Genomic DNA, 13,045 nt, shown 5'->3' with positions numbered 1-13,045 from the left:
CCAAGAGGTCTCAATAGAGAATATGATGTAGTCAATTTGTTTTGATATGTACCTTATGTCCCATTGGTGACTGATTTTTTTTTCTTTTTCCCTCTCTAGCATGTTGCGCCGCATAATTGATTTATCACGTCAAGAGGTATGGAGTATTTTCATTTTATTTATTATTTTTAATATATTTTATTTTTTACTTTATTTTCCACTTAATTTTCATTTTATTTATATTTTTTCTTTTTTTTCTTCATTTTCATAAATTTTTTTATCTTATTTTATTTTCCACTTTACTCATTTTTGTTTTTTACTCTAATTTATTATTATCATTATTGTTTTTAGCTTCTACTTATTTACTTCCACCTTATATTCATCTTTTTTTCGTTTTTACATTTTTTCAATTTTTATTTTTTCCTTTTTCTCTTCCAATTCCCCCTTCTAATTCTTTCTTCCACCATCTGGCTCCTTTATTTCCCTCTTAATCTTATTCTTTATATTCCCTCCTTCTATCTCCTCGCTCTTTTTATTCCACTCCTCTCTCCTTTCTCCACTGTTTTCTCCCTTTTGTGTCACAGCTCATTCACAAAAAGTAAGCACTGATTTTATCCTTTAGTGACGTGCTATACAGCGACGTCACTTCCGGGTCCCAATCCAGCTTGCGGTTCATTTGAACGCCATTTGCGTTCCACCGCCACATCACTTCCGGTATTATACTTCCGGGGTGACGTCACTTGTAGCAGCCACCTCCGGTATTTAGAGCACCAACATGTCTCACAGGACGCTTAGCCACAGGGCACCCTAGCCCCTTTGCCAGTACTGTGTACACATCTGATTATGTACCCACAGGTAATTAATTCCAACCTCCCCGTTTTTGCTTATTTTTTCCCTATCCATTCATCTTCTTAAGTGAGCATTTTTTGATGGTATTACCTTATTTTCTATAGGGACTTTCTCCATTTGTCCCAAGACCTTGATCCCCCTTAAAGAAAAGGGTAAGCTTATACACCATTATCCATTGCTTCTTATTGCTATGCATATCTCACACTGCTATTGGCAAGCAATTCATTTTTGTTTGTTTTCTCCCCCCATTCTTTCCTTTTACTTTTTTTTTTTTCCCATTTCCCCCCCCCTTTTTTCCCTTTCCTTTCTTCTGTTTCCCCTTTTTTTCTCCCCTTTTTTCCTTCTTTTTTCTCTTTCCTTTCATCTTTTTCTTCACTTTTTCATTATTTTATATTTTTTCATTTTTTTTCATTTTTTATTTCTTTTTTTATTCCATTTTTCTGATTTTTCTTTTATTAATACTCTCATTCATTTCAACAGAGAATATTGCTACTTATCGTGGCTGCCTTTCATGGATTTCCATGCTCATGCATATCTCAATACCTCTAGGCACCAGTTATTCTCTTATATTTTCTCTTGTCCGGTAATTTCATTAAAACTGATAATTTCTTGTACGCTACCGAACATGTTACATTAACCACGTTATATCATCAACATGTTAGACATCTTTGTCATATATGAAGCGTGAAACTTGTGTTTGTTGGTGATTCCTTTTTTTGAGAATATATATATATATATATATATATATATATATATATATATATATATATATATATATAATTTTCATCTTTCATCAGCCCTTGTAATATTGATTCTGATACACTGTGGTTGTTTATATTTTTAATTGTTCTTTGTGATTTTTTTTTTTTTTTTTTGTCTTTTGTTCCCAGTCTGAGGAAGGTCTGAGTTGTGGACCGAAACGTCACATGATTTTGGGAGAATCAGTTGTACGAATAAAAACACTTTCTGTACAAATTTCTTTTGAGTGCCGGAATTTCTTATATTATACGTTTTGAGGAATGGTATCCTTTTCCGTGCACCTTGAATCAACGAAGTGACGTGTACTCTATCCCTATCAGGTAAACAGAAAAAAAGAGCAGCCCTCGTTAAGGAATAAAACGGTGGAATCTTCTTTATTGCACAACAAAAATGGATATGCCGGAAACACATTAGACTCTCATGGCTATTACGTGAACCTTTTCCATTGCAAAGGTTTTTTTTTTATCCATTTTTATTGTTCAAAAAAGATTATTTTATGCCTTCGATATACCGATCCTTTTCACTATATTTGTCAAGTGGATGTTCTACTGGAGCTCTGGCAACACTATATGGAATATGGATGTGGGGAGCCTTCCTATCAAATTCTCTGTTTGTCAATCTGGTAAGTAGAACATTTATGAGATCTAGCAGCCAAGTACCCCACTTACTGGCACAATTTGGCACAGAAATGCATGCTGCAGCACCATTTTAATGGAGATAAAAGTGCCCCATTCTGCTGACTGATGAGGGCCCCCAAAACTTGGACCCTCTAATGATTTAGAAGTTATTGCCTATCCTCTGAGTATGTGATAATTTCTCTTCATTGGATAACTTCATTGAGGAAACCGCTAGATTAATGTCCCAAAAAGGGATTAACCAAATTTAAAAAAAAAAAAAAAAAAAAAAAAAAAAAAGGTTTTTAACAATGATGACCTGCTAGTTGCAGACCCTCTGGTGCACCAATTGGCAAGGTGTTGGTAAGTCTGATTCCACCAATAAAAAAAAAAAAAAAAGAGATGTTTTCAAGGTTAAAATTTCAAAACAACTCAAGATTTTTCAGAGGTAAGGCAAGATTGTTAAAAGTTGGTAATTATCTATACCATGTACAAATGTATCAAGGGCCACTATGGTGATTATGGGCACCTGCATATGCTCCATTATGTCTAGACCCTCACATATGTGTCAAACTTACGGCCCACTATGTCATTCAATGCAGCCCACGAGGTCAGGACACACTTCAACAATGCTCTGAACAGCTCGCTCTACAAGGAAAGTGGAAAGTCAGTCAGAGCAGTGAAGTATGCGCCGAAGAGGGGACAACGCCAGCACAAGGAGAAAGTGCCATCTTTGTCAAAGTGAACACTGCGTGCCGTGAATGAGGTTACCCTATGCAATCACTGCATTCACCATTTGTAATTTGCCTGAACAAATGGTGAACTCATGCAGCAAGCACAAATGATGAACGCAGTCAGCCAGCACTTATGTGTGTGGTTCCACCTTTGAATCAGAGCAGCTGCAGCCACTACTTAGGAAAAATAAAGAAGTCAAATATATGGTTAGTGTCTGGAGGATGAAGTCTGGAATGACTTTGAAACAAGTTGACTAAAAGCTCTGAAATAAAAAAAAAAATCTTTATTATGCTTCCACTTGGATCTTCACTGCCTATCAGAAGATCAGGTAAACCACATTTAGCTCCTTTTTTCTTCCCCCTTTCCTGGTCAGAAGACCCATGGGTCTGCATCAGCTGTTTTCATGTGTATTCAAGGTTCTGTGTCACACAACCTTATCCGGTTAGCATATGCTTCATTTGTATAATTGAGATTTTCAGATAAGACCCCATTTGTGCTTTTTTTTTTTTTTTTTTACTCCTAGTTTCTACTATATCAGCCAGTACTTTGCTCAGGGAGCACTCCATCTTGAATTCTGGGGTCTGGCACAGCTCTCTCTTAGCCCTACCACCCGGGGACAGCTCTCATAGCCCTACCGCCCGGGGACAGCTCTCAAAGCCCTACCGCCCGGGGACAGCTCTCAAAGCCCTACCGCCCGGGGACAGCTCTCAAAGCCCTACCGCCCGGGGACAGCTCTCAAAGCCCTACCGCCCGGGGACAGCTCTCAAAGCCCTACCGCCCGGGGACAGCTCTCAAAGCCCTACCGCCCGGGGACAGCTCTCAAAGCCCTACCGCCCGGGGACAGCTCTCAAAGCCCTACCGCCCGGGGACAGCTCTCAAAGCCCTACCGCCCGGGGACAGCTCTCAAAGCCCTACCGCCCGGGGACAGCTCTCAAAGCCCTACCGCCCGGGGACAGCTCTCATAGCCCTACCGCCCGGGGACAGCTCTCATAGCCCTACCGCCCGGGGACAGCTCTCATAGCCCTACCGCCCGGGGACAGCTCTCATAGCCCTACCGCCCGGGGACAGCTCTCATAGCCCTACCGCCCGGGGACAGCTCTCATAGCCCTACCGCCCGGGGACAGCTCTCATAGCCCTACCGCCCGGGGACAGCTCTCATAGCCCTACCGCCCGGGGACAGCTCTCATAGCCCTACCGCCCGGGGACAGCTCTCATAGCCCTACCGCCCGGGGACAGCTCTCATAGCCCTACCGCCCGGGGACAGCTCTCATAGCCCTACCGCCCGGGGACAGCTCTCATAGCCCTACCGCCCGGGGACAGCTCTCATAGCCCTACCGCCCGGGGACAGCTCTCATAGCCCTACCGCCCGGGGACAGCTCTCATAGCCCTACCGCCCGGGGACAGCTCTCATAGCCCTACCGCCCGGGGACAGCTCTCATAGCCCTACCGCCCGGGGACAGTTCTCTTATAACCCATGGCCAGTCCATGCACTGTTTACCGCTAGTGGAGTTACAAGAACAATTACCAAGGAGAGATTTCATTAACTAAAACATAAGTTTTAATATAATCAATAAAATAATGGATACTATCAAGTGATAAACAAAAAAAAAAACCACAAAGTGATGTTATGCTAGTGCTAAAGTTACCCGTGCTCAGTAAAAAATGGTTTGGTCTCACCACTTTCAGTTGATCTTGTTTTCAGCAGGTCACAGATACGCAGAAACAGGGAGATTAAATGTAAAGGGGGGAATTCTCTTGACATCCCCTGTGCTGCCCCTACGCTTACAAAGGCAGTCCCCAAGTAAGGCTGCTATGATGTATCCACCAATATGTAATGTACCTCCCTACATGCGTTTCCTCCCCATATGGGGGATTCATCAGGGGAGTGAAAAGTATATGGGAAATTATGAGTTCCTGAAATGGCAGGGAGCCCTCTTGTCAGGTTCGACTGGTCACGTTGTAAAACACTCAAATGAAGCATGGTACATAAGGATTCTGTAACAACCCTGCTGGCATCACTGCATGGCCTCCCATCCCCCCCCGCACACCAACTTACTTTCTGCTTCAAGCCATGCTGTGAATTCTGTCTGTTGCCAGCCCTGTACTCCGTGCTCTGTACCTCTGCTCTCCTGTATGCTTCCAAGCTCTGTGCGTATAGGGGGGGCAGCACCAGAACTCTCTGGTTCTTATGCAGTTAGGGTGCACTTGTGTAATCTGTCCCTGACCAATCACCTAGAGCCCTTGACTATTTGGTTCCACCACACCCACTAACCCTTGCCTGTGCAATGTCTCAAACTCAGTTAGCTTCTTGCTGAGGAAGCCAGGCCCTGTCCTATGTCTTGCCTTCTCTGATAAGCTTAGTCCTAGCTTTATCTGTGTACCTTATCTGGTACTTCTCTGCCCGCCTGCCAGGAGGCTGAATATCCTGGTCCTTGAGTCTTTGTCCTTGTACCTTGTCTGAACTCTGCCCTACCTCTTCCTCCTTATCCTTGGCTTCTCTCCCTGCTGTGTCTTTCCTTGTGTCCTCCCTGTCTGTGCCTCTGCACCCTTGCAGCTCTGTCTGTGCCTCTGCACCCTTGCAGCTCTGTCTGTGCCTCTGCACCCTTGCAGCTCTGTCTGTGCCTCTGCACCCTTGCAGCTCTGTCTGTGCCTCTGCTGCAGAACTTATTGCTGCAGCTTCTCTCCACAGACCTTGTGATTCAGCTTTGCTCCGCTCCTGCTGCAGAACTTCTTTCTGCAGCTTCTCTCCGCACTCCTGCGGCTCCGCCTACTCCGCACTCCTGCCTGTATCCATACCTGCACCTCCTGTGTGAACAGGTCCAAAACCTGTTCCTTCATATTCCACTCCTTCCTGCCAGTATCCATACCTGCACCTCCTGTGTGAACAGGTCCAAACCTGTTCCTTCATACTCCACTCCTTCCTGCCTGTATCAATACCCGTTCCTGCTGTGTGAACCTGTTCCTTCATACACCACGCCCGCCTGCCCTGCCCGGTGTCTCCAAGCCGTGCCTGCTTGCCCGGTGTCTCCAAGCCGCGCCTGCTTGCCCGGTGTCTCCAAGCCGCACCTGCTTGCCCGGTGTCTCCAAGCCGCGCCTGCTTGCCCGGTGTCTCCAAGCCGCGCCTGCTTGCCCGGTGTCTACCAGCCATGCTTGCTGGCCCGGTGTCTCCAAGCCGTTCCTACCTGCCTGCTTGTCTGTAGCTTCTGTCCAAGTGACTTGTCCCCGAGTGGGATCAGCAGCCACAGCCAGACACTGCCCTGGAGTGGCACCCGATAGCTATCTGCCGCACAAGCCTGACCTCACCATCAGAGGCTCCAGTGAAGCCCGAGGTAGCTGTTGTAGTCATGCCCCTTCCAGGGTAGTCTGGTCTGTGCACAGTGGGTCCACAACCCCCCGGCTCGCGCCAATCAGCCAAGGAGCGAGCGTGACAGATTCCCAGTAACATGCACTTTTTTTTTTAAATAGCATCACACTCACCCGCATAATAACTGGCGTCTGACCTGATTTCCGGTTATTGGACCACATTGTGGAGCGCAGATCTACCAGATGTGATGTCCACTGTCTTATTACCTCCTGTATGGTTAGCAATATCAATGTGAAGTGATCGTTCAGGTCTGTGGACCGCAGCGACTGCTTTCAGCCTCGCAATGTATCCCGGGCTACTTCTGGTCTCTGGGCCACAAATTGAAGCACCTGTCATCAGTCACCCAACCTTCTACCCTTCTACATTCTTGCACTATTTACACTCTTTGTGATTACAGGTTTCCATTAATATTATTTCCGTTTTGCTACTTTCACCCACTCTCCCCCTCCATCATCCTTCCTTTATCCCCCACATTCCTAGTCGGATTGAAATATGTAATACATATACATACATAGAATTATGTTAGGAACCCTTCTTGGAGCCCAGCCCTAAAAAAAAACAGACTGCTTAAAAGGAGGACATAATATGTATTTTCACAAATGAAAGCCACTACTACATTTGAAAAAGTTCCCCTTCTCATTTTTCTACATCTGTATAATTGGGGTTAATCTGTAGAGCTAATGGAGTTAGGGATATAATGCTCTGGATACTTTTCTATCACACATTAACATGCCTCAATTGCAAACCTCCTCAGGGCATACTCTGTCACCATGGAATTTGTATATACGGTGGATAGGATTACAGGCTAGTATAGAGCCTAATTAATGAAGACTCCCCCACTATTGTTTTGGGTTACTAGACCCAAGATAATATTGGGTTCTAAATCTGCGCTTCTTATGTGGTCCAAGACCGGAAATAGCCACTGCCTCCTACTACAGATCCTCTCCTCCTTTGGCATCAAAGACCTCGCCCTATCCTGGATCTCCTCATACCTTTCCAACCGCACATTCAGAGTCTCCCACTCCAACACTACCTCCTCATCCCACCCTCTCTCTGTTGGAGTCCCCCAAGGCTCTGTTCTAGGACCCCTACTCTTCTCAATCTATACACTTGGCCTGGGGCAATTCAAAGTCCCATGGATTCCAGTACCACCTTTATGCCGATGAAACTCAGATCTACCTCTCTGGCCCAGACGTCACCTCTCTGCTGTCCAGAATCCCTGAGTGTCTATCAGCCATATCCTCCTTCTCCTCTCGCTTCCTCAAACTGAATGTAGACAAATGTGAACTGATCATCTTTCCCCCATGTCACAGATCTTCCTTACCCGACTTATCTATAACAATTGACATCACACTTTCCCCCGTACCAGAGGTCAGCTGCCTCAGAGTAACCCTTGACTCTGCCCTGTCCTTCAAACCGCTCATCCAAGCTCTCTCCACCTCCTGTCGCCTCCAACTCAAAAATATTTCCAGAATCCATCCCTTCCTCAACCTTCATTCTACTAAAATGCTTGTATATGCCCTCATCATCTCCCGCCTCGACTATTGCAACATCCTTTTCTGTGGCCTCCCTGCTAACACCCTTGCACCTCTCCAGTTCATTCTTAACTCTGCCGCCCGACTAATTCATCTCTCTCCTCGCTACTCCTCCCCTCTGCAAATCTCTTCACTGGCTCCCATTCCCTCAGTGTATCCAATTCAAATTACTAATGCTGACCTACATTTCCATCTATAACCTGTCTCCCCCATATGTCTCTGAACTAATCTCCCGATACCTTCCCTCACGTAATCTCCGGTTCTCTCAAGACCTCCTTCTCTCCTCCACACTTATTCGCTCCTCACCCAACCGCCTCCAAGACTTCTCCCGCAAAGCCCCCATCCTCTGGAATTCTTTGCCTCAACACGTCCGACTATCAACCACAATCGGATCCTTCAAAAGGAACCTGAAAACCCATCTCTTCAGGAAAGCTTACAGCCTGCAATGAACCCTGTGCCTCCTCACCACTACTGGAGCTACTGCCTCACCATCACTGAACTGCTGCAACCCCCCCAACAGACTGTCTTTCCCCAGCATCATGTAGCATGTAAGCCCGAAAGGGCAGGGTCCTCTCCCCGCTGTATCATTCTGTGATTGTTAGTTTGTTTACTGTAAGTGATATCTGTAATTTGTATGTAACCCCGTCTCATGTACAGCACCATTGAATCAATGGTGCTTTAAAAATAAATAATAATAAAATAGTGCAAGAATGTAGCAGCTGGGGTGACTGATGTTATGTGCTTCAGTTTGCAGCCAAGAATCTGGAAATAGCCCGGGATACTTCGGGAGGCTGCACGCTGCCACTGTAGTCCATAGACCGGAACGATCGCAAACCAGACAGGAGGTAATAAGACAATGGATGTCACATCCGGTAAATCTGCGCTCCACAATGCGGTCCAATAACAGGAAATCACGTCAGGCGCCAGTTATTCTGGGGGTGAATGCAATACTATTAAAAAAAGTACATGTTACTGGGGATCCTTATATACCACTAGATGGTGGCCCGATTCTATCGCATGAGGTATTCTAGAGAGTCTCTTAAAAAAAAAATAGTTATATACTCACCTCCCGACGGCCCCTGGCCTCTTTCTCTCCTCTCCACGCTCTCGGCATCTTCCGGTTCCAGTAATGCTTCGTGCTCTCGCGAGAGTGACGTCATCTTCAGCCCTTCTCGATAAGCATTATTGGAACCGGACGATGCCGAGCGTGTGGTGAGACGAGGGACAGAGACCGGGGGCCGTCGGAAGGTGAGTATATTACTATTTTTTATTTTAACAGAGACTCTAAAATACCCGATGCGATAGAATCGGGCCACCATCTAGTGTATTATACTCCTGTTACACCCGGAGCTGCTGTCACTGTTCTGCTGTTACCTAATGTATTGTACTCCAGTTACAGCCAGAGCTGCAGTCACTGTTCTGCTATTATCTAATGTATTGAACTCCAGTTAATCCCAGAGCTGCAGTCACTGTTCTGCTTTTACCTAATGTATTGTAGTCTAGTTACACCCAGAGCTGCAGTCGCCATTCTGCTCTTACCTAATGTATTATACTCCTGTTACAGCCAGAGCTGCAGTCACTGTTCAGATCTTACCAAATGTATTGTACTCAAGTTACACCCAGAGCTGCAATCAGTGTTCTGCTGTTACCTAATGTATTGTACTCCATATTGTAGTGCAGTCACTTTTCTGCTGTTACCTAATGTAGTGTACTCCAGTTATACCCAGAGCTGCTGTCACTGTTCTGCTATTATCTAATGTATTGTACTCCAGTTACACCCAGAGCTGCAGTCACTGTTCTGCTCTTACCTAATGTATTGTATTCCAGTTACATCCAGATCTGCAGTTACTGTTCTGCTGTTACCCAATGTACTCCTGTTACACCCAGAGCTGCAGTCACTGTTTTGCTCTTACCTAATGTATTGTATATGTACAGGACTGTGCCTGTGTAATGAGCGATGCAGCAGTGATGCCTTTAACGGCTGTAATGTGCCTGTACAATAAGCGATGCAGCCGTGTTGCTGCGACGACTAAGCGACTGTCGCTGATTGCCGCAACCAATCAGCGACGCAGGATTTCGGTTACAGACAGACATGATAAGACGATTATATATAGATGCTTCATTCGAGTGGCTTACGACCTGACCAGTCAAACCTGACATGCGGGCTCCCTGATGAATTCCCCATATTTATTTATTTTACTCATTCATATAGCACCATTAATTCCACAGCGCTTTACTGACATTATTGACTCTGTTCCCCATGGGGCTCACAATAAATTCCCTATCAGTATGTCTTTGGAATGTGGGAGGAAGCCAGAGTACCCGGAGGAAACCCACGCAAACACGGGGTGAACAAACAAACTCCTTGCAGATGTTGTCCTTGGTAGGATTTGAACCCAGGACCCCAGCGCTGCAAGGCTGCAGTGCTAACCACTGAGTCACTGTGAGGCCCATGATGGGGAGGAAACGAGTAGGGAGATGCAATACATATTGGTGGGTACATCATAGCAGCCTTACTCGGGGACTGCCATTGTAAGGGCAGGAGCAATAAAGAGGTATGACAGGGGAGGTCAGGAGAGTCCCCCCTCCGTACATTTAATCTCCATGTTTCTGTCTGCGTATCTGTGACATGCTGAAAACAAGTTCAACTGAAGTGGTGACCCCCAAACCAGTTTTTACCGAGCACTGGTAACTTTAGCACTTGCACCATATCACTGTGTGGTTTTTTTTTCCGTTTGTTATCACTTGATTTATCTAAACATTTAATATACCGTATATACTCGTGTATAAGCCGAGATTTTCAGCCCATTTTTTGGGCTGAAAGTCCTCCTCTCGGCTTATTCGCAAGTCATATACCGGGGGGTGGGCGGGGGGCTTCTCCCTCTGCTGTCTGCTTCCTGCGTTCAGCGGTCACGTGGTACCGCTCATTAAACTCATGAATATGCACATATTTATGAGTTTAATGAGCGGTACCACGTGACCAGCTGAACGCAGGAAGCAGACAGAGGGAGAAGCAGAGGCTGCCGCTGCAGAGAAGACCTTGCGCCAGGAGAGGCGAGTATGATGGGGCAGTGATATTCACTTGTCCCATCGCTTTGCAGGGCTGTGTCTCCGGGTCCTCCTGCTGTGACGGCAAAGGGTGCGATGACGTAGTCAGTAAACGCCCTCTGCTGAAAGTCACTGCAGAGACCCGGGAGACCCAGCGGTGGATGGCCTTGAAACAGGGACCAGGAAATATCGCAGGTGCCGGGGGCTCAGGACACCAGCACCTGGCCCCCAGCGATGGAGAGGTAAGTATGTCATTTTTTCTTTAATTGCAGCGGTATTTATGGAGCAGCATTAACCCTTGTGCAGCAGTATATTATGGGGGGTATTTATGGAGCATCTTATGGGGCATTAGCCCTTGTGCAGTAGCATATTATGGGGGTATTTATGGAGCATCTTATGGGGCAGCATTAACCCTTGTGCAGCAGTATATTATGGGTGGTATTTGTGTAGCATCTTATGAGGCAGCATTAACCCTTGTGCAGCAGTATATTATGGAGGGTATTTATGGAGCATCTTCTTGGGCCACCATTAACCCTTGTGCAGCAGCATATGGGGGTATTTATGGAGCATCTTATGGGGCAGCATTAACCCTTGTGCAGCAGCACATGCAGGGTATTTATGGAGCATCTTACGGGGCAGTATTAACCCTTGTGCAGCAGCATATGGGGGGCTTTATCTATGGAGCATCTTCTTGGACCACCATTAACCCTAGGCTTATACGCGAATAAGTTTCCCCAGTTTTTTGTGGCAAAATTAGGGGGGGTGTTAGGGGGGTCGGCTTATACACGGGTCGGCTTATACACCAGTATATACAGTAATCATTAAAATATATGTTTTAGTTATTGGAATCTCTCCTAGCTAATTAGTCCATTTCTCCTGAGAGTATTGATTGGTGGGCTACACTAACCATACTATGGCTGATTGTTATATTGAGTTACAAGAAGAGCCTTTTCTCTGTTGGCCAGACACAGTGTGCCTCCCATTTGCAATACCAGCCCTCATGCAGTGCCACAGAGACACTAACAAGTAAAATCACCAAAAGATCCATCAGAAAATATTAAATTCCTAAAATGGTGATGGCTATTTATTGAGAATTAATTGAAGGCTCTTACAGTGTTCTCCAGGCGTCTGCATGAGCCATTACAATTTCAATTGGCCATTTGAAGGAACCATAATGCTGATTTTGCCCTCTGTGAAAATGAGTTGGACACCCCAGAGGAAATAAGTTGTCTTTACAGTAATACTATGGAATGTTCTTCCCCAATAAATGAATATAAAAAGAAATCTAGGTGTCTATCAGAATAAATAACTAAACCGAGCAACTGTGTAGGATTGGTGGGATGAGGAGTTTATCCAGGCATTTGTTCTCCCATTTTTGGCGTGGGAAGCAATTTCTCTCAACACTGCATAAAAATAGATTGAAGTGGACCAAGTGGAATCTATGTACCTATGTAAGGTATCTGTAAAGAAAAAAAGCGCATGCAGCATGTCAGATTACCGTGGGCTATAAAGCGGAATTATACAGTCAGTTCATGAATGTACAGTATGTCCAAAAACAAAAGTTAGGAGAGTATTAAAGATTCAAAAACAATTGACATCATGGGTAAGCAAAATGCTTATTGTTAAGTTGCATGAATGATTGAGTCATTCTTGGCAAAAGAATACGTCTCTGAATGGAGGAATGTCTACATAGAAAACACATTGCCCAAGCCAGACACTCTTAGACAGGTGATGTGGTACCTTCCCACATTACAAAACCTCTACTTTGTGGAGATTTCCTAGCCACCGGTGAGGTGATTTATAAAACTAAAAACTTACATCTGCAGATCCTGATCAGTTTCTCTTAACTTGAACTCACAACGAGACAGGTTTTGCATTGCAGTTTCAATCTCGCTCTTAAGAGACTCTCGCTCTGCCGTCAGCTCCTCCACTCTTGCAATGAGACTTTTTCTAGCCATATCAACTTCATTCCTGCCAAGAAATAACAATGGATACAGAAAGCCTTCGCATACTCTTAAAAGGAAATCTGTCAGTAGGATCAACCTTCCTAAGCCGTTCAATGGGCATGTAGGTCATAAGAAACTGAATTATCAGATACCTTCATATCAGTGATCCTATGATATCTGTGATTCGATGTCTTATTCTGGAGAAATCCACATTTT

General features: G+C 45.2%; 1 protein-coding gene across 3 annotated transcripts in view; it reads right to left on the bottom strand.

The window, feature by feature from the left end:
• Positions 1 to 13,045, bottom strand: part of LOC141055135 (C-Jun-amino-terminal kinase-interacting protein 4-like) — a 315,480-nt gene that overhangs the window by 135,595 nt on the left and 166,840 nt on the right. For all 3 annotated transcript variants that reach the window (XM_073552116.1, XM_073552115.1, XM_073552117.1), the window contains exon 10: positions 12,702 to 12,854. In XM_073552116.1, coding sequence (XP_073408217.1) covers positions 12,702 to 12,854 — 153 coding nt within the window. The remainder of the gene's footprint in view (positions 1 to 12,701; positions 12,855 to 13,045) is intronic.

This window comes from Dendrobates tinctorius, unplaced genomic scaffold, assembly GCF_039654945.1.
Source record: "Dendrobates tinctorius isolate UK_male_01 unplaced genomic scaffold, ASM3965494v1 ptg000184l, whole genome shotgun sequence".
Classification (NCBI taxonomy): Eukaryota; Metazoa; Chordata; class Amphibia; order Anura; family Dendrobatidae; genus Dendrobates; species Dendrobates tinctorius.
Note: the sequence above shows the minus strand (reverse complement) of the source record. Positions and strands in the feature narration are given on the sequence as shown.